General features: G+C 42.4%; 1 protein-coding gene across 1 annotated transcript in view; it reads right to left on the bottom strand.

The window, feature by feature from the left end:
* Nucleotides 1-21,105, bottom strand: part of hspg2 (heparan sulfate proteoglycan 2) — a 473,886-nt gene that overhangs the window by 38,904 nt on the left and 413,877 nt on the right. The window contains 8 exon segments of the mRNA XM_067970061.1: nt 1,083-1,304; nt 2,713-2,811; nt 4,685-4,793; nt 5,630-5,739; nt 11,803-11,905; nt 14,439-14,583; nt 15,658-15,742; nt 18,967-18,984. Coding sequence (XP_067826162.1) covers nt 1,083-1,304; nt 2,713-2,811; nt 4,685-4,793; nt 5,630-5,739; nt 11,803-11,905; nt 14,439-14,583; nt 15,658-15,742; nt 18,967-18,984 — 891 coding nt within the window.

Below are 21,105 nucleotides of genomic sequence, written 5' to 3'. Positions count from 1 at the left end.
CAAAGCCGTAGACTCCGTACCAAATCGTGGGGATGTGGTTATTTCCATGGTTGGAGTGGGTGGCTCACACTTGCAAGAGTTTATCGAAGGCGCCCGGCCTGTTGTTCTGGTGCAAGTCAGAGGAGCATCCAGCACTCTGGCCGGGGAATCTCGAGCAACAGGAAGGGCTTAACATCGCGGGCATTTATTTGAAGAATGCTCCAAAGGGAGCAAAATGGCACATTTTAAAGGTAGGTGGCTCTCCTCTTTGTTTGGGTCCTTCCTAAGCACCAAAGCAGGACCTGTGTCAGTTCTCAGCTGGGTCTCCCGATCACCGAACTGACTGAAATCCTTAATGTGATCCGCCCCCAAAACTCTATGCTAGAAGAAGAGGAGCAGTTAGAAAATTCATCAGCCTTCCCCCCCAAAACTGGAATTTGGGATGTAGCGGAAACGGGATGGAAAGCCGACAGATCCTGGCTCCATTCCAAAGTCCTCGCCACCCCCCTCTCTCACCAGGGGAGACTCATCTTGCTGCGTTCCCCCTAAAGCCAGGGATTTTGGCCCTACAGGTGGTAACTTTCACCTTCACCAGCAGGACGGCAATCTGGCAAAGGGCATCGCCCGCCTGTTGTAAAACTCGCCTGATTTTCATCCCATTGTAATTATTGAGCGGGTTCTACAATGGGCAGCCGATCCTCTCTGCCACATTAACGCCCATTGTCTTCTTCCTGATTGGAGACTAAATGTGGGTGAAATTAGCCATGGATCGGGGGGGTGAAAAACAAGTGGAATCAAATTTTCTGACCGTTTTACGACACACCCGATATTCAGGTCTAGTGAACTGGATGGGTCAGAATATAGTGCGGGGCATCTAACGGGCGCCCAATGCGATACCACCTGTTCTGTTTCCCTGCCCATATCCAATGTCACCACCAATGGATCCAACAGGCAAGAAACAAAAACATGCACCAAAAAAAATAGGAACCTACAATGCCTCCGGTCAAAGAAAACCGAATGGCAGGTTGGCGGGCCATCTCCGCACATGAAGACTGAGCTATGATAGTGGAAGGTGGTATCAATCTGGATTAATCTACTCCTACCTGAACCCAGGTCATAACGGAACTCCACAAGTCCATTGAGCATGGCGACAGAGATGAAGTCATTCATTTTCATTTTCTTGCCACTGCTGAAGAACATGAGTCCGGAGGGTGAGCGGGGTTTGAACTCCAACTCGATCGTCAGCTCATTGTGAACGTTAGTCAGCGGTGGATACATCACAAAAGAATCACCTCCCCTGAAGGAAGGAGCTGTAATTAAGACACCTGTGAGGCAACAAAAGGCAGGTAATGAAAGTTAAGTTTACAATTTTGCAACCTACAAATTGTTACTTAATGCTAGGATACTGGTGAAGAAGTCCTACAAAAGTATTTGGACAGTCTGATACCCTAGCAACAGATGCCCAGTGAGGACACCACAGCTCAAATACCAATCTCCATTGACGTTTTCACTCAGGATTCTCCCAGAACAAAGTAGATGTTGTTTTTAAGGCTTTGCCAAGTTACTTGCAGAAAAGGAGGGAAGGTTGGTCAAGTGTTTTCCTTCTAGCATTGACTACATCATGGAGACATGTGTAGGGTGCACTGTGTTCTGCAGCTTCTGATAGGAACATAGGAACAGGAGGAGGCCATTCAGCTCTCGGGCTTGCTCCGCCATTCAATTAGATCATGGCTGATCTGTACCTCAACTCCATTTAGGCGTCTTTGTTCCATATCCTTTGATACCCTTACCCAACATAAATCTATCAATCAATCTCAGCCTTGAAAACTCCAATTGGTCCCAGAATCCACAGCCTTTTGGGGCAGAGAATTCCAGAGTCCCACTACCCATTGCGTGAAAAAGTGCTTCCTTATTTCACTCCTGTATGGCCTGGCTCTAATTTTAAGATTATTTCTTGATTCCCTCATCAGAGGAAATAGTTTCTCTGAATCTACCTGATTGAATCCTTTCAACATCTTAAACACTTCAATCAAATCACCCCTCAATCTTCTATACTCAGAGAATACAAGTCAAGTTTATGCAACCTGACTTCATAATTTTAGCCCCGGTATCAATCTGATAGCTGAGGAGGATAGAATGGATGTTGTGAGGAAATTTGAAGGGGTTTTAGTTTGAGCTTGGATATTCTCTTTTCACTTCTTTTACCTGGGTTTCATCACTAAGACAAAAGCCTTCACTTTGGCCAGTTTCATAGAATCATAGAAAGGTTACAGCATGGAAGGAGGCCTTTCGGCCCATTGAGTCTGCGCCGAGATCCTAGTGAATACAGAACTCACCATAACTCAGCCACTAAATAGTGATCTAACTTACAGAGAAAAAAAAGAGTCCTACTGATGTGATAGATGGTGGTTTTCTGAGATTGAAGGTAATACACATCACTAAAGAAAAAGGTGAGCTTTGCTGGACCTGATCTTGGAGCAATAGGAGCCGATATTGGTTGACCAAATTAGCCCGACCACCAACAAACTAAAGGTGACTTTTTTTTTAAATGAAAAAGGTCAAGGTATTTGGAATCATTTTATTTTCATTGTAAACTCCGAGATGTCTACAATTACAATATGTCAACATTTTAAAAAAAAATGAAATATACGGGTATTATGTAACTGAAACGTTATTTACAGTTATTGTTATGTGTAGAATCACTTTCTTGACTTGTAACTAAGAGAGACTCACCATCCATACATTTTGACCCTCGTTTGCCCAGGTGGCATCTGCACTTGTAACCAAGGCCATCTGGTCTGTTCACACAAGTTGCATCTGGCCCACATGCCTCTGAAGACCCAAAACACAAACAGGCATCATCAACGACATCATACAACTCCGATATTATTAGACTTTTCTAAACAGAGACTCTTTCTTCTCTTTAGTCCTTCCTTAGTTTCTCTAAATTAGATCACTGTACAACTCTTCAGGTGAGAGGCCGGGCCGGGAACTTGCTCGTAGTCCTCTGCCAACACCATGTTGTATAAATAGTCAACAGAATCTGTTCATCGCCGTCTCATTAAGACATGGTTGAGAACAGGAACTCATTGCATGGAGAATAGAGAAGCAAGACCTGTCCCTATCACTCTAGCAGTATGCTAGAGCTCCAGTCTCTGGGCAGTGTGATCCACATGGGACTCTTGTTCAATGGTATTCTTCAGTTGGCAGCAACCCTCATAAATAGCCTTTGTACTTAATTAATCTCTGTCCAGCACAGCTACCTCCCTGACCCAACACTCTTAGAAAATGAGCGTCCTTCCTTTTCTAAGATTTTCTTTGATCTTTTCAAATGTGACCCATTTGATTTTACTGCTCTTGCTACAATCAGATAACCATGTTAGAACGCTTGGATGATCTAGTTCAACTCTGGTCATCATTGAGTGACGCTGTTACATTGAGTCTACAGCGCAGAAACAGGCCATTCGGCCCAACTGGTCTACACTGCTGTTCATGCTCCACACGAGCCTCCTCTCTCCCTACTTCACCTAACCCTATCAGCATAACCTTCTATTCCTTTCTCCTTCGTGTGTTTATCTAGCTTCCCTTTAAATGCACCTATGCTATTTGTCTCAACTACTCCGTGTGGCAGCACATTCCACATTCTTACCACTCTTTGGGTAAAGAAGTTTCTCCTGAATTCTCTATTGGATTTATTAGTGACTATCTTATATTGATGACCTCTAGTTCTGGTCTCCCCCACAATTGGAAACATTTTCTCCACGTCTACCCCTGTCAAACCCTTTCATTATCTTAAAGACCTCTATCAGGTCACCCCTCAGTCTTCTCTTTTCGAGAGAAAAGACACCAAGCCTGTTTAGTCTTCCCTGATAAATACATAATCTCAGTTCTGGTATTATCCTTGTGAATCTCTTTTGCACCTTCTCCAATGCCTTTATATCCTTTTTATAACATGGAGACCGGAACTATGCACAATACTCAAGTGTGGCCTAACCAAAGTTCCATACAAGTTTAACATAACAAATTTAATCAAAGACAACTGGTTGACCACTAGGTGATGCTGTACTGATGCAGGCAAGCTAAAAAAAAGAACTTGCATTTATATAGCACCTTTCACGTCCTCAGGACATCTCAAAGCACTTCACAGTCAATTAATTATTTTTGAAGTGCAGTTACTGTTGTTATGAAGGCAAACACAGAAGCCAATTTGTGCACAGCAAGGTTCCACAAAGAGCAAGTGGATAAATAACCAGTTAATCTGTTTTGATAGTGTTGGTTGAGAGATAAATGTTGGCCAAGACACCAGAAGAATCCCCCTGCACTTTTATATCCAACCTCATCAGGCAGACAGGGCTTTGTTTAAATGTCCCATCCGAAAAATGCTCCTTCTGACAATTGCACTAGTGTGTTAGTCTGGATTACGTGTTGGAGTAGGGCTTGAACCCACATCCTTCTGGCTACCCACTGTGCCAAGCTGGCACTCAAGTTGGACGGCCCAACACCTTACCCTCACCCAGCGGGGGGCACTCAGTCACTGCTGGGCAGTCTATCTTCAGTTGTTCAACTTCTGTTATTTTGAAACAGATGAGAGGTTAAGGGCCAGTATTACTTTTTCCTTTCTAACAGTCATAACCAGATGTCACGACCTGAGAACTATACTTGACATACTCAATAGTGCCTCCAGTGGTTCTAAATGCATTTTTACCTGGGTGACAGTGTAGTGCCTGGGAATGTTCACAGTTGCTCCCAGTATAACCCCTTCTACAATAACACACATAGCTGCTAGTCTCAGAGTCGACACAACGGCCTCCATTCTGAAAGAGAAAGGGTATGAGTCACTACTTCATTAATAAATGATAAATCCACAATATTGACATAAACCTACAGTAACAATCATTAATTAGTTGTAGGACGTTATTCATTGATGTTCCTTATAAATGTAAAACTTAACTAGAACATTGGCAGAATTAGCAGAATGCTGTTCCCTAAGTACAGGTGCACATATCTCCTGATTTGAATTGCACTAAGCTGGCTCAGCATTAAAATGATTACATGTGCAAAATTCTGCATACGTTCATATTTCCTTCAATTCAGGAGATGGAGAAGGTTAATCTATAATATTACTTTAAATTGAGAGAGGAGGACAGATATAGCAATTATGCAGATGCACAACTTTTGCAAGGTCATTTTGCAACCAAATTATAAGGTATAATGGATCTTGTAATATCTCAAGATCTTTGTAAATTTGCCCTTTTCTGAAGCAGCACTTTTTAGTTCCAAGGCTGCGTGTTAGATAATGGTAAGATGTTCCCATTATTTCCCAGAAGATTGCCTATCTCAACTGTGATGATAAAGGAGGTGGTGAAAGAGGCTCAGTTGCATCTCCCACTGAGGGAGCCAAAAGTGAGAGGGTAGGTGACTCCAAGCCAGGCTTGTGGACTTCCTATGAACCAGTTAGAGGGTTGCACTGGCAGAATCTGAGGGGAAGTTGCTTGCCCACTACCTCAGCCAGGGTATGATATGTAGGGTGAGAAGACTTTAAAGAAGGGACAAGAAAACACAGCAACAAACTCCTTAGCGCTGTAAAAAGAACTTTTCAATTGGCAACTGACCACTGGGCCATCATCTAAACAGTACTGAGGTCTTGTACCTTGCAAGGATGGTCTTTGCAGATTGGGCAGTTGGATATTCCCTTAGCTTTCAGTTCTGGGGCTGAGAAGATCACCTCATCGCCTTGAATTATGAGCTGGCGAATGCAGCCTAGTCAAAGGGAAGAGTGAGTCAGCAGGTTAAATACTGATCATTTGTATTACTTATTCTGCAAACATATGTGGCAATTTTCACAAAGAGGTTTGTTTTACACAACTGATGGTAGAAAACAAAGACATATACAATATTTTCCATTGCCAAATACTGTCACTAAAACTAACACAAGTGTACGGAAGTTCTGTGAATGGGTATAACACAATGCCTGTCTGAGATCACTGATACAATCCTTTGGTGTCTTACAGCTAGTTGGTAGGGTGACTCCAGATAAATATCTATGCCTGTAAACACAATAATAAAGAGGAGGTTTATTGAATTTTTAATGCTTCAATTTTGAAGACTATATTTGAAGAGATGAGCCCAAGGCAGTCAGAATTGAGTTTATTTATAAGACTTAATTATGGCCCAGCTTGATTTGATGTCACCCTTGAGCACAGCAGATTGACGAGCACAAGCTGCACTGAGCAGGAGCATCTGTCCCACAGCAAACAGGGGCAAAGCAGCTATGAGATGCATGTCAATCAGAGCGATTGAAGTACAGGTCCCACCTCCGGCTGACAAAGTGCTTGGCAGCAATCTGAGCCTTCTCTCCACACAATGAGAATCCACCCGTAACTATCACGGCAGGAAGGAGCAGGCGGACAATAGGGAGAAGACGGGGTATGGTAGCTCACCCAAGGCAGCACAGAGAACAGCTACTCAATTGAACACTACCACGAAACAAGGCAGGAAACGATTCCAAATACCTGCCGTTGCTTGACTCCCAAACCCTACAGCCGGAGCCTCTATGAACAAAATGCCTTGTCCATAAAAATGTGCATCATTGCCCAAGTATAGGTAACCATTTCATCAGACGCAATGGGATTGATTTTAACTCAGGATGGAATTAGTGCATGGCGGGGGGGACGAAATGGGCGGCGCACCCGGAAGTCACAAAGGAAGCGAAACCCGGCCTATTTTAATGGCTTGGCCTCATTTAAATTTTTTAAATCTGTCTCCTTCCTGAAGCTGGTGGGAATGAGGTCAGAGCCAGTGAGTGGGAGCAGGAAACACGTCCGGGCCAGCGGGCGGGAGCAGGAAACACGTCCGGGCCAGCGGGCGGGAGCAGGAAACACGTCCGGGCCAGCGGGCGGGAGCAGGAAACACGTCCGGGCCAGCGGGCGGGAGCAGGAAACACGTCCGGGCCAGCGGGCGGGAGCAGGAAACACGTCCGGGCCAGCGGGCGGGAGCAGGAAACACGTCCGGGCCAGCGGGCGGGAGCAGGAAACACGTCCGGGCCAGCGGGCGGGAGCAGGAAACACGTCCGGGCCAGCGGGCGGGAGCAGGAATTGGGGCAGGAGCAGCACCCAAGGGAATAATAAGTACTTGGGGGTGGGGGTTGCAGAGCCGGTGCCAGTCGGGAGGGAGAGACAAGGCCTGGAGTTGGGAGGCCCAGGGACTCTTTACAGGGATGCGGGAAGCACTCCTACGCCTCCTGGCCCTCAAGGATTCCACATAAAAGTAGCATGTTTAAATTTACCTTGGCCTCTTCCCACGACTCCCGCCATAGTAGAGCTGTCAGGGTTGACCCAGTATGGGCCTCCCAAATCTGAGAGTTAAAATGGGGTGGTGTCGCTCATGAGGTCATCGGGCCATGACTTTTCCACATAAAGTAAGCCCCTGCCTGCCTGGGGCAGGCGGCCCTCTCATGCCTGTTCTGAGGAAAGTTATGATGATGGGGGGTTCAAAAGTGGCGTGACCCCACTCTACCATCTTAACCGCCCATTTGCACCATTCCCATTGGGCGGGAGGACGGAGGTTAAAATTGACTCCAATACACTAATGTATTCACATGTAAGTATCACAAAAACAGGATGTACGATTATTACATTAATAATTAAATCAAAGGAAAATTGAGAAAACAATTTAAAATAAAATGGACAGAAATTCCGCCGAATCTCCTTCTGCATATGTGACAGACTTTAAATGATTAATTTTAGCCTTGGCTTCAGCATCACAAATATCTACTGTTTTAGGTCATTGAAGGTGAACCCCCCCACCCCCCACTCCCCCACCATCAAATGGTACGTGTTGGGTGGAAGTTGGTAGAGCAGCGAAACCTTTCTTTTCATTCTTGCCATGGTTACCTTTCCGCATTCCCTGGCACACTAATGGTGTGGGGAGGAGGACAGCTGTTTCCTGATGATTGGAGGAGGCTCACACACAAACCTTGATCTTCAGGAGTGAGCCATAAGAACATAAGAAATAGGAGCAGGAGTAGGCCATACAGCCCCTTGAGCCTGCTCCTCCATTCAATATGATCATGGCTGATCTTCAATCTCAACTCCACTTTCCCACCCAATCCCCATATCATTGATTCCCTTAGAGTCCAAAAATCTATCGATCTAAGTCTTGAACATACTCAACAACTGAGCATCCACAGCCCTCTGGGGTAGAGAATTCCAAATATTCATGACCCTCTGAGTGAAGACCCCTTATCCTGAGACTCTCCAGCCATGGGAAACAATCTCTCAGCATCTACCCTGTCAAGCCCTCTCAGAATCTAATATGTTTCAATGAGATCAGCTCTCATTCTTCTAAACTCCAGAGAGTATAAACCCATTCTACCAAATCTCTCTTCATAAGACAACCCTCCCATCCCAGGAATCAATCTAGTGAACCTTCGTTACACTGCCTCTAAGGCAAGTATATCCTTCCTTAGATAAGGAGACCAAAACTGTACACAGTACTCCAGGTGCGGTCTCATTAAAGCCCTGTACAATTGCAGTAAGACTTCCTTACTCTTGTACTCCAACCCCCTGGCAATAAAGGACAACATACCATTTGCCTTCCTAATTGATTACTGTACCATGTTAACTTTCTGTGTTTCTGTGTAAAAGGACACCCAAATCCCTCTGAACCTTCTTGCCCACTCACTTAACTTGTCGATATCCCTTTGCAGACTCTTTGCATCCTCCTCGCAGCTTACTTTCCCAACTAGCTTTGTATCATCAGCAAACTTGGATACATTACACTCGGTCCCTTCATCTAAGTCATTAATATAGATTGTAAATAGCTGAGGCCCAAACACTGATCCTTGCAGCACTCCACTAGTTACAACCCGCCAAACCAAAAATGACTGGTTTATTCCTTTCTGTTTTCTATCCATTAACCAAACCTCAATCCACTAATATATTACCCCCAATCCCATTGAGACCTAATCTTCTGTAACAACCTCTTATATGGCACCTTATTGAATACCTTTTGAAAATCCAAATATACTACATCCACTGGTTCCCCCTTATCTACCCTGCTAGTTACATCCTCAAAAAACTCTAATAGATTTATCAAACACGATTTCCCTTTCATAAAATCGTGTTGACTCTGCCTAATCATATTATGATTTTCTAAATGCCCTGTTACTACCTTCTTAATAATAGATTCTAGCATTTTCCCTACTACTGATGTCAGGCTAACTGGCCTGTAGTTGCCTGTTTTCTCTCTCCCTCCTTTCTTGAATAGCAGGGTTACATTTGCTACCTTCCAATCCATGGGGACGGTTCTAGAATCTAGAATCTAGGATGTAGAATTCTGAAAGATCAAAACCAATGAATCCACTATCTCTGCAGCCACCTCTTTTAAAACCCTAGGATGTAGGTCATCAGATCCACGGGATTTGTTAGCTTTTAATCCCATTAATTTTTCTAAAACTTTTTCTTTACTAATCTTACTTACTTTAAGTTTTTCACTCTCATTAGACCCTTGGTTTCCCACTATTTCCGATTTTTTTTGTGTCTTCTACTGTGAAGACAGATATAAAATATTTGTTTAACATCTTTGCCATTTCTTTATTCCCCATTATAATTTCTCCTGTCTCCGCCTCTAATGGTCCCATGTTTACTTTTGCTAATATCTTTCTTTTTATATACTTGCAGAAGCTCTTATAATCTGTTTTTATATTTCTTGCTGGTTTACTTTCATATTCAATTTTCTCCCTTTTTATCAATTTCTTGGTCATCCTTTGCTGATTTCTAAAACTCTCCCAATCCTCAGGCTTACCACTCTTTTTGGCAACATTGTAAGCCTCTTCTTTTAATTTAATAACTTCTCTGGTTAGTCACGGTTGGATCACTTTTTCTGTGGAGTTTTTATTCCTGTGGGGTTTTTATTCCTCAAGGGTATGTATATTCATTGGGAATTATGAATGATTTCTTTAAATTTTTTACCATTTCATATCCTTTAATCTAATTTCCCAATCTACCTTAACCAATTTGCCCCTCATACCTACACAATTGGCCTTGTTTAAATTTCAGACTCTAGTTTCGGACTTAACTACATCACTCTCAAGCTCAATATGAAATTCGATCATATTATGATCACTCTTCCCCAGAGGAGCCTTTATTATAAGATTACTAATTAATCCTGTCTCATTACACAATATTAGATCTAAAATAGCCTGTTCCCTAGTTGGTCACTCAACGTATTGTTCTAGAAAACTATCTTGGATGTATTCCATGAACTCCTCCTCCAAACTACCTTTGCCAATTTGATTTGTCCAGTCTATAAGATTGAAGTCCCCCACAATTATTGCATTACTCTTGTTACATGCTTCTCTAATTTCCTGATTTATACTCTGTCCAACTATAACTACTGTCAGGAGGCCTGTAAATTGCTCCCACTAGTTTTTTCTGCCCCTTGTTATTTCTTAGTTCCACCCATACTGATTCTACATCCTGATTTTCTGAGTGAAGATCCCTTCTCACTACTGTCTTTATCTCATCCTTTATTACCCGGGCTAACCCACCTCCCCGCCCCGCGTTTTCCATTTTGCCTATCTTTTCTAAAAGTCAAGTACCCTGGAACATTTAGCTCCCAACCTTGGTCAGCCTGCAACTATGTCTCAGTAACAGCTACCAGATCAAGCCCATTTATCTCTATTTGTGCCATTAATTCATCTATCTTAGGAACATAGGAACAGGAGTAGGCCATTCAGCCCCTTGTGCCTGCTCCGCCATTTGATAAGATCATGGCTGATCTGTGATCTAACTCCATATACCTGCCTTTGGCCCATATCCCTTAATACCTTTGGTTGCCAAAAAGCTATCTATCTCAGATTTAAATTTAGCAATTGAGCTAGTATCAATTGCCGTTTGCGGAAGAGAGTTCCAAACTTCTACAACCCTTTGTGTGTAGAAATGTTTTCTAATCTCGCTCCTGAAAGGTCTGGCTCTAATTTTTAGACTGTGCCCCCTACTCCTAGAATCCCCAACCAGCGGAAATAGTTCCTCTCTATCCACCCTATCTATTCCCCTTAATATCTTATAAACTTCGATCAGATCACCCCTTAACCTTCGAAACTCTAGAGAATACAACCCCAATTTGTGTAATCTCTCCTCGTAACTTAACTCTTGAAGTCCTGTTATCATTCTAGTAAACCTACGCTGCACTCCCTCCAAGGCCAATATATCCTTCCGAAGGTGCGGTGCCCAGAACTGCTCACAGTACTCCAGGTGCGGTCTAACCAGGGTTTTGTAGAGCTGCAGCATAACTTCTGCCCCCTTGTACTCCAGTCCTCTAGATATAAAGGCCAACATTCCATTTGCCTTATTGATTATTTTCTGCACCTGTTCATGACACTTCAATGATCTATGTACCTGTACCCCTAAGTCCCTTTGGACATCCACTGTTTTTAACTTGTCACGAATGTTTCGTGCATTCAGATACAGCGCCTTTAATTTTAACTTTTTACTTTTTTTCCCTGATGCGACCGTAGTCACTAATGCCCTATTACCTTTGTTAAACTCTCTGTTAATCACTACTCTGCTCTTGACTTTTCTTTTTAGAGTGATAAAATTACCCTTGCCTGAACCCTTCCCCCGTCTTATTCGCCTTGCAACTTCAACTCACTACATTCTGGATGGGAGTCACTCCACCTTCAGACCTACGAGGCTGCTCAACATATAAAGACTTCAACCGACGGGAGATGCTAATGATGATTCTCGGTGACCTTTTAACAGTTGGCCACAGGATCAGTTGCCCTAAAACCCTGTACAGCCATTTTCTGAACATCACTCTTACCCATAAACCCACTGTTGAGTCCAGTTGCTTTAGAAATGTTATCAAAATTGGGATAGCCACCAATATACAGCTCTTCATTCAAATCCAGGCCTCGGAAATTACCCTAAAATAAAAGAGCAAAATACTGCTTTAATGGGACGAAATACAAACACGAAGAAAGTTTTGAAAAATTGGGTCTTTTTTTGTCCGAGTAATGCAGATTATGGGGCGATATGATCGAAGTGTTTAAAATTCTGAAAGGTTGGGTGGATAGAATCAGACTGTTTCCAGTAGTTGAGGGGTCTAAAACGAGGGGCCATAGATACAAGATTAAATGTAAGGGATTTAGAACAGAGGGCAGGAGAAACTTCTTCACACAGAGAGAGGTGAGGCTGTGGAATTCACTTCCAGGGTTAATGGATGAGGCAGAAACCATGTCAACATAGAAGATTAGATTGGATGGTGGGTGAAGGAAAAGGGGTTGAAGGGACGTGGGAACAGGGGGGTAAATATGATTGGAACTATTTGCTCGTGTGGAGGGTAAACACCGACATGGACTGGTTGGGCCGAATAGCCTGTTTCCATACTGTATCTTCTATCTTCTGTGTATTTCTAAATGCTTGCAGACAACTTATATAATTCCTTAAAGCTAATTGAATTGCATTTACTCTTCGGACTTTTGATAGTGCAGAGAATCAACTGTACTTTACTCAAATGTGATACTTACATCAGTGCAGATGTGATATTTTACCATCTGTATTTCACACAACTGGTTTAAACTAGCCCTAGATTTTTTTTATATGTGTAGCTGGCACTCGTCAAAGTGAGATAGAACAGTGCTGGGTTTTATGGTCATTCAGTGCCAAGGTCAGGAATTTCAGGACAAGCACTACGCAGTTAGATGCCAGGCAAAGCTCACTCTGCACTGCTCCAACAACTGACTTCTCCAAAGAGCACATTCAACTGCCCCAGTGGGACCGTTTCCCATTCCCCACACCAGCCATTCTGTGGTATCGCTGAGAGCTGCTGCCGATTTAGCATCAAATTAGGGGCAGCTTTGCATTGTGTTCACATGCTCACCAGGAACCGGGCGGAGACTGTCCAAACTCATTTCACATCAGGCCATCAGTGTGAAGTGGATTTGAACCCAAGTCCCAAAGGTGAAAGGTCAGTGTCTAACCCCCTGCACCACACATTCCCAGTTCTAGAATTTTATTTCCCAACTGCAAAATAGTTGCTGAATTCCATCGCTTCTGTCAGTCCAGTGACAGTATAATCATCCAGAGATGGCCTCCCAATGCTTTCAAAGTCTTGAATTAATGTAATTTCAGCTACTTCAAACCCTCATTTGTATAATTTCCATTCATAATTTATATATCATTAAAAATAATAGGGAGAGAACAAATGAAATGATAGCTTTGATAGAACCCCAGTGAGCAGAACTGTAGTAGTTTCTTTGACAGTAAAGTTTCAATAATTTAGAAAGACTGCATCTGAATCACAAGGAATGCCCTGGGGCAATGCAAAGTAATTATGGGATGCTATAAGAAACTGAAGACAATTACTGGAAAAGGAATATTCCAAACTTAAGAATAAAAATAACCAGCTAGGCAGACATATACTTTAAACATTTATGGCTTGATATTTGTGATATTATTTGTGCTAATGTTCATTTGAGTTAAAGGTGTCAGCCGTGGCTCAGTGTTAGCACTCTCGCCTCTGATTCAGACTCTGGTTTAAGCCCCGCTCGAAACTTGAGCACATAATCCAGACCAGTGCAGTACTGAGGGAGTGCCGCACTGTCGGAGGTGCTGGCTTTCGGATGAGACGTTAAACTGAGACCTCGCCTGCCCACTCAGGTGGATGGAAAAGATTTGAGGAAGAGCAGGGAAGTTCTCCTGGTGTCCTGGCCAACATCCGTCTCTCAACCAACACCTAAAAACAGATTATCTGGTCATTTATTTCATTGCTGTTTGTGGGACCTTGCTGTGCACCAATTGGCTGCTGCGTTTCCTACATTACAACAGTGACTACGCTTCAAAACGACTTCATTAACTGTAAAGCACTTTGGGACATCCTTAGGTTGTAAAAGGCACTATATAAATGCAAATTCTTTCTTTCTAAAGAAGGAAAGGAAGAACTTGCATTTATATAGCACCTTATCACATTCTCAGAACATCTCAAAGTGACTTCACATCGAATTAAGTACTTTTGAAGCGCAGTCACTTTTGCTATGTAGGAAAAACACAGCAAATCACCAGTTGACCTGTTTTTGGTGGTGCTGGTTGAGGGAGGAATGTTGACCAGGACACCAGGAGAACTCACAGCTCTTCTTGGAATAGTGCAGGAATAGGCAGATGGGACCTTAGTTTAATATCTCATTTGAAAGACAGCACCTCCAACAATGTAGCATTCCCGCACTGCTCTGAAGTGTCAATTTAGATTACATGCTCCTGGAGTGGGGCTTGAACCCACAACCTTCTGACTCAGAGGCGAGACTGCTACCAACTGAGCCAAATTGGCACTCAAAGTGCTCAACAGGCAGTGCAAACACCCACAATACAAACATAGATGGACAATCAACACACTGCAGTCAGGAACCTGAAACTCATCCTCAACATCTGAAATACCGATCGCACTATTCCCGTTTCTCTTACCTGAGAACTTCCATTGACAGGAGGGTTGTTGTCCACAAACAGAGAGCCCTGTGTTAAGTTCCGATATAACACCACAGTGTGGTACTCTCCCAGAGAGATGGGGTTAGGGTGGCGAATGGTGGCCATGCCAGAACCCACATCGAACCTTTGGAGGAAGCACATACATTCATGATATACATCAGAAACTGTGTGTAATGCAATATCAGTGAGTGTGAATGGGTGCAAAAAGCATATGAAATTATTGATCAGGTACAGCACAAGTCTCCTTTAAGGTAATCCTGCAACGGACATACACAGCAGCTGGAAATACAGGGACCTGCTGCAAGCCAACAGCAAGCTCATTTCAACTTTACCAACTCAGCCTTTCCAAAACTCAGTGTTCTACAGGGAGCTTTGCACTGCCACATTTTTCAATTTTGGTTCTGTCTAGTTTTACCAATCATTTTTCATGATTTACTCCCATCTCTTTCTTGCTTTTTGTTTATGTAATACATTATAATTGAAAGTCTTCCTCCAGTCACTGTAGTTCAAGAAGTGCTCTTGTATCAATATTTTGAAGACTTTTATATTGGGGGTAATTTTACAAGTCTCTGAAGGAATTGGAAAGGCTACCACTAGATGACATATTGACATTGGGATCTTCTACTGAGACCAGAACAAACTGTGTAGACAAGTCTCTGTGACAGAAAAGGACCCCTGATAGTCAACATAATGCTTTAATCGTGGTGTGGATATCAATCTAAGACTTGTTGGCCAGCACTGAATCAACATGAGATTGGTGCACCAAAGTGCATGGGCATCAATCAGAGGAGGGCTGTGTGAACTCTGCAAGACTTTATACAAAACTAGAGAAACAAAGCTAGAAGTAAAACTTGGTTCTTCACAGCCATTAGTGCTGAAAGAAAAGAAATAAGGATGTGCTCCGGAATAAAATTAGATTTAGAGCTGAGCAGGGGAGGGACTCCAGTCCCCCTCATACAGATCGGACAGATAGTCTATTTGTATTAGTGAAGAATAATTCTATTTCTGGATGATCAGATAATGTCACTGATTTGCTCCAGCGTTGATGGGTGTGTAACTTATGGCAGCCCCTCTTGTAAATCTGTTCATAATCTTACCCAAAGTTTTAAACATACAATATTTTATATACACATGTAGGATTAACCCAATTCATGTTGGGCCGAAGGGCCTGTTTCCATGTTGTAACTTCTATGATTACCTGAATTCAGGGCGGCCTCCCACTAGTGCAAATGAGATGAAATCTGCTCCTGTTGTTTGTTTCTGCCCGTTGTATATAATCATACCTGAAACACAGAGAATGAGACTGGGATCAATGGAAAGAGTAACGATGCTGATGGAATTGCGGAATTGTACAGATACAATGCTTAACGTCCATTGTTAACTATTGCCTTTTTTGTGTTGACAGAAAGCTCTAAAATTACAGCGAGTGCGATGGGACAGGGAACTAGAACAGGTTACGCCACCGAGCTGCGGCATACGGGTTCATTCCCCTACATTCTGCTTAGTTCTTGATCTCAGCCATGTTGCTATGGAGTAGAGGGCTGGCCATCTCCTCAAAGGGGGAGGGAATATTGAAGGAAACTGTGTTGCCATCTCACCTTTCCGTGCTTCCTAATGGCTATCCTAGTGCCTATCAAAAATAGTATAGATGCAGCCCAAGGAAGATGTCATGCACCGTTCAGCCTGACTGAAGGAGCTCTGCTGACTGACTACACAGAACAGGGAGAAAATAATGGTAGGGGGAGAAGGGAACCCGAAACCTAAGGCTGAAGAAGTTGCCTAGCAACATACTGAAACCTATCACAAGGCTGAAATAGTTTAATTCAGTCCAAGCCAGTCAGGGTGAAGCAATTGATGTCCTTCAATATTTAACTATTGTGCTTTCAACAAAGTGGCTGGATGAACTGAACCTTTGACTAGAGCCTCAGGTGTTTTAGTGGCACAGTGCTGCCCTGGGCTGTATTTTAGGAGAGAAACGCACTTTTAACAGAACAATACAATTAAATAAGAATTTCAGTCAACTGATAAAATAAAGAACAAATACATAAAAACTTTCAAAGGTACAGCTGGGGCTAAATGCAGTGTCAACACAGCCGTGTGCCCCATGACATTATGGGCACTGCAAGGGCAGGAGATGTGGTTAGAAATATTACCGTGGGCTTTTGACTAGAACAAAGCAATCCTCTTGACATATTTTTGTATCCACATAAAAGTCATGGCATCTTACAACTGGTTTAAATCAGAACTTTAAATGTGCAAACATTATGTTCTAAAACAGACCTTTACTGCCTGGATTAATTCACCGAATATGATCCGCTAGTGTCAGCCTCCTCTACAATCTTTGTCCGACGGCCTACTTAACCCATTAGCAATTCAATTTAACAAATAAATCAGGATTGAGCCCACCCCCTTACCAAAAAAAAATAGCATTAAGTAATTAGAATTCTAAAATGCACATTTCTCCAGTGTTTGGTAACATTAAGCAATTTATTACATTTAATGGACTGAAAGAAATGCAAGATTATCCAACAACTTGTTCTCGCATTCAACCATCGCATACAAATAAAGTACACTACAATATATTTTCTCTATAACTTAATAGCGAGCCCAGCCTGGAACATAGCAATGCCAAAATACCCATTAGCCTGAGACATTAAGATAATGCTTTCTAAAAGCATGCAGGTTACTCCAAGTAGCTGCCTTGTAGAGACATTCTTTTCATTATCAACCCAACAATTGGCCATAGCATGAGTAGAATTAGCTGTAACTGTTCCTGGTGATTCCCAGCCAGCCAAGGAATGAAAAAACAAAACCCAAACATTGTACAATAGTCTGCTATTTAGTGTTGGGTTTGTCTAAGGTTTTGTTTCCAAATTAAACAACACCTGCCTATGCTGCCAAATATTCTTGGTTCTAGTTACACTGCACAATGAAGCTCGAAATGAAACAAAAGGAATCGAGTTCTGGCTTAATATTGGATGATAAAGGACCAAATTAAGCAAAATATGGATGTTATAGACCTTAAAAGAATTGTGACTTGTTGACATTACACAGGAGCATTAAAATCTTCTTCCTTCTTCTATTGCTCTTCTCATGAGAATTGCTCTTCCTCTGGTCTCACGTGGCACCAGTCAAAGTGACCATCTGCTCCAGCCAGCTGAAAGGGTGGAAGGACTATGGGCTCCTGCTCATCATTGTGAGTAATGACTCGTGGTCAGTCATAGGACCAGGAGTAGGCCATTCAGCCCCTCGAGCTTTGGTACTGATATTGGTTTGTTCGTATCAATCTTCTTGGATCCTATTGCCTAATTGCTTCAGTTGAATGGCCAGCAAATGGTCAGAGAGGTTTATTTACTGGATCTATATTCACAAGGTGCAAGATAATTGCACGGGAGAGAGGCCAGTCAGCCCATCTCAGCTCAGCCATCCAAAAAAGCATGGCCATCCCCCCATCACGTCATCTAACTCTATTCTCAATGAGTCCGGGGTCACACCCAGAAGACCATTCCAAGGGTCAAATCGCTCTTTATGTGAGGAAGTTCTTTGTGACATCGGCCTTAAATTGTTCTGTCACTAATTTTAGCCTATGATCCCTTGCCCTAGTATCTCGCTGACCTATTGTGTGAAATATCCTAGACTTTAAATGGGATGTGGTCGATTCATTACAGTATAAGCAGATCACAAAGGGGAAATTTGGATTAATAGAGATCATCACACATTTTCACTTTTAAGAATGTGGCCATTTTTATGAAGTTACCTGTTCATTGTATTCAGGATATCATAACTGGCTGCTGAAATAGTCAGAAAGGTCAAGTAACAATAAAGGCATCAGAAATAGATTCGCATCAGTCAAAATCAATCCAAAACTGATTAGTTCTAAAATCTTATTTACTGCCTTTCCTTTCACAACACAGACCGTAGCTGCATTCTTGGGTGAAATTATTAATTTTAATTAGAATCCAAGAACATTCATAAAGTATGTTTCATAAATGCATCTGTGGAGTCCACTCACATTTATGACCTCCCTCAAACCAATGAAAGCCTTTTCTTATACTGAAATCATAGAATCATACTGTACAGAAGGAGGCCTTTCGGCCCATTGTACCTGTGCCAGCTCTTTGGAAGAGCTAACCAATTAGTCCCACTCTCCTGACTTATGGCAGCTTTAGTTATAAATGCTAGCACACTGTAATCCCCCATATAGTATTAGGAACATAGGAACAGGAGTAGGCCATTCAGCCCCTTGCGCCTGTTCTGCCATTCAATTAGATCATAGCATTGCATTATTATCCATTGCAGCTATTTAGTTGTCCGCTTGATAATAAATTAATCTGGTATAATGGTAGCTATTCTGCACAGTAAGGCAAAGGTCCAAGGCTTAAAGTAGTTGCTGGCCTGGTATAATTTTTTAGTAGTTTTATGAAGTAGCTCCATGCAATTCAAACATAAAGCACAGTTTTTACCAATAGCAACTTGTGGAATTTGCAGAGATACATAATAAACTCACCAGAGTACAGTAAGAGAGCTTGGAAATAGAGATGGAAAAAAGAACACAGAGAAACACAAAAGAAAAGTGAGAAAAAATGAACAATGGAACAGACAACACTAGACCTACAGGCTGACTTATCAATATCAAAGTTTTCTGTTTGTACAGATTAAGATTGAGAGTCTAGGCTGTGGCAAATATATTTACAAATTAAGCAGTACTGTTCATTTTACAGAGTACCAAAAGTAAGGCAACCCTGTCTGTCTTGCTCAAGATGTGGAGATGCCGGTGATGGACTGGGGTGGACAAATGTAAGGAATCTTACAACACCAGGTTATAGTCCAACAGTTTTATTTGAAAATCACAAGCTTTCGGAGCTTTCCTCCTTCATCACCTGACGAAGGAGGTAAGCTCCGAAAGCTTGTGATTTTCAAATAAAACTGTTGGACTATAACCTGGTGTTGTAAGATTCCTTACATTTGTCTTGCTCAAGGGAAGGATTGAATACATATACCAAATGCCACCTTATCTTGTTTGCAAGGGCCTGTGAAATTACACATGTGGAATTAGACAGCTCAGATTGGAGTCTCCATCAGAATTAAATTTCCAACTACTTGACTGAATGCAAAGTGTGAATTCCACATTGTCAGCTTAATTCATTAAAGGCTATAAGAATCAACAGATACATGGGTTAATTCACCAATCACACACTGCCAACAGTGAGCAGAGAGAACTGGTCAGATATAGGCCTACAGCCCCAATTCCCCAACTTGTGCTCCATTCGAGTGTGGCTCCTCACCGGCAGTGTGGGATTGGGGAAATTACCTGTATTAATTTTCAGTGGTTCAGTCTGGTGCCAATACAGGGAATACTGGGAAGAGTAAGTTTACTGTGAATGGGACAAGCATTGCAACTGTTGCGTTTTATGAAGCTGTTGAAGAAATGCCAAACTGTGAGCCTCAATCCACAACTTGTGAACAAGCCAGTTCTTCACAATGTGTGCTAACTTCTTCAACGCTTAATGAGTGTTTGGAGTCTGGAGTTCGCCTTACACAATCTCCATGGCTCAAAGTTGTCAGTGGGAGGAAGAACAAAATTATTCTGGTCAAAGTTCAATAATGGAGATAAATGTCTGACGTAAATTTGGTAAAAGCCCAGGTCTGCTTAATTTTAGTTACTCCAAACAGGTAAATGAGACCTGACGATTGTCCGCCTGACCAAATTCATTTAGTCATGCTTCCTGAGAGTGGCTTCACATTCTATATCGAACAACGGAAACACTTGGGAACATAAGAACAGAAGGAGGCCATTCAACCCCTCGAGCCTGTTCTGCCATTCAATTAGATCATGGCTGATCTCAACTCCATCTATCCGCCTTGGTTCTATATCTCTTAATACCCTTAACCTAACAAAAATCTATCAATCTCAGTTTTGAAATTTTCAATTGACCTAACCTCAACAGTTTTTTGAGGGAAAGAGTTACAGGTTTCCACTCCCCTTTGTTTGAAGAAGTGCTTCCTGACATCATCCCTGAATGGCCTAGCTCTAATTTTACGGTCAGAACTCCTGTTTCTGGACTCCCCCCACCAGAGGATATAGTTTCTCTCTATCTACCCTATCAACTCCATTAATCATCTTAAACACCTCAATTAGATCACCCCTTAAGCTCTGACGATCATTTTGCAGCATCGTACTTCCTACACCGCTAACATGCGGAGTAAATGTGGCTGGAGAATAGTCTATTGAGCAGTGTAGCAGGTACGGGGGGAGTTTGACCATCAGAGCCTGTTGTGAAACTCAGTCACAAAAACTAGGATTGTCTCTGATATCTGCAAGCTTTTTTACCCTATTTTGGTTGATTTTGAAAGAATAGGTGTCAATTACATCATTAGGAGAGCTGGTTGCGAAGAATCTTAACCCTGAAACTGTAGGGATACAATCAGAATTCACTGTTTGAAAAAGAAATCAGCAAATGACAGAAATGGATGGAGCAAATCAAAAGAATCACCCGCATCAAACATTTTTAACTATTTGCTTTCCAAAAGGTCTCCTGTTGGTCAGACTCCTACTTTAATATAAACATTCTTACTGGAGAGTAAATACTGTCTGTGGTCTGGTACTGAGCTATACCCACACAGAAGGCTCAAAGATGACCTTATG

Source organism: Heptranchias perlo, chromosome 32, assembly GCF_035084215.1.
Source record: "Heptranchias perlo isolate sHepPer1 chromosome 32, sHepPer1.hap1, whole genome shotgun sequence".
In the NCBI taxonomy this organism is placed as follows: domain Eukaryota; kingdom Metazoa; phylum Chordata; class Chondrichthyes; order Hexanchiformes; family Hexanchidae; genus Heptranchias; species Heptranchias perlo.
Note: the sequence above shows the minus strand (reverse complement) of the source record. Positions and strands in the feature narration are given on the sequence as shown.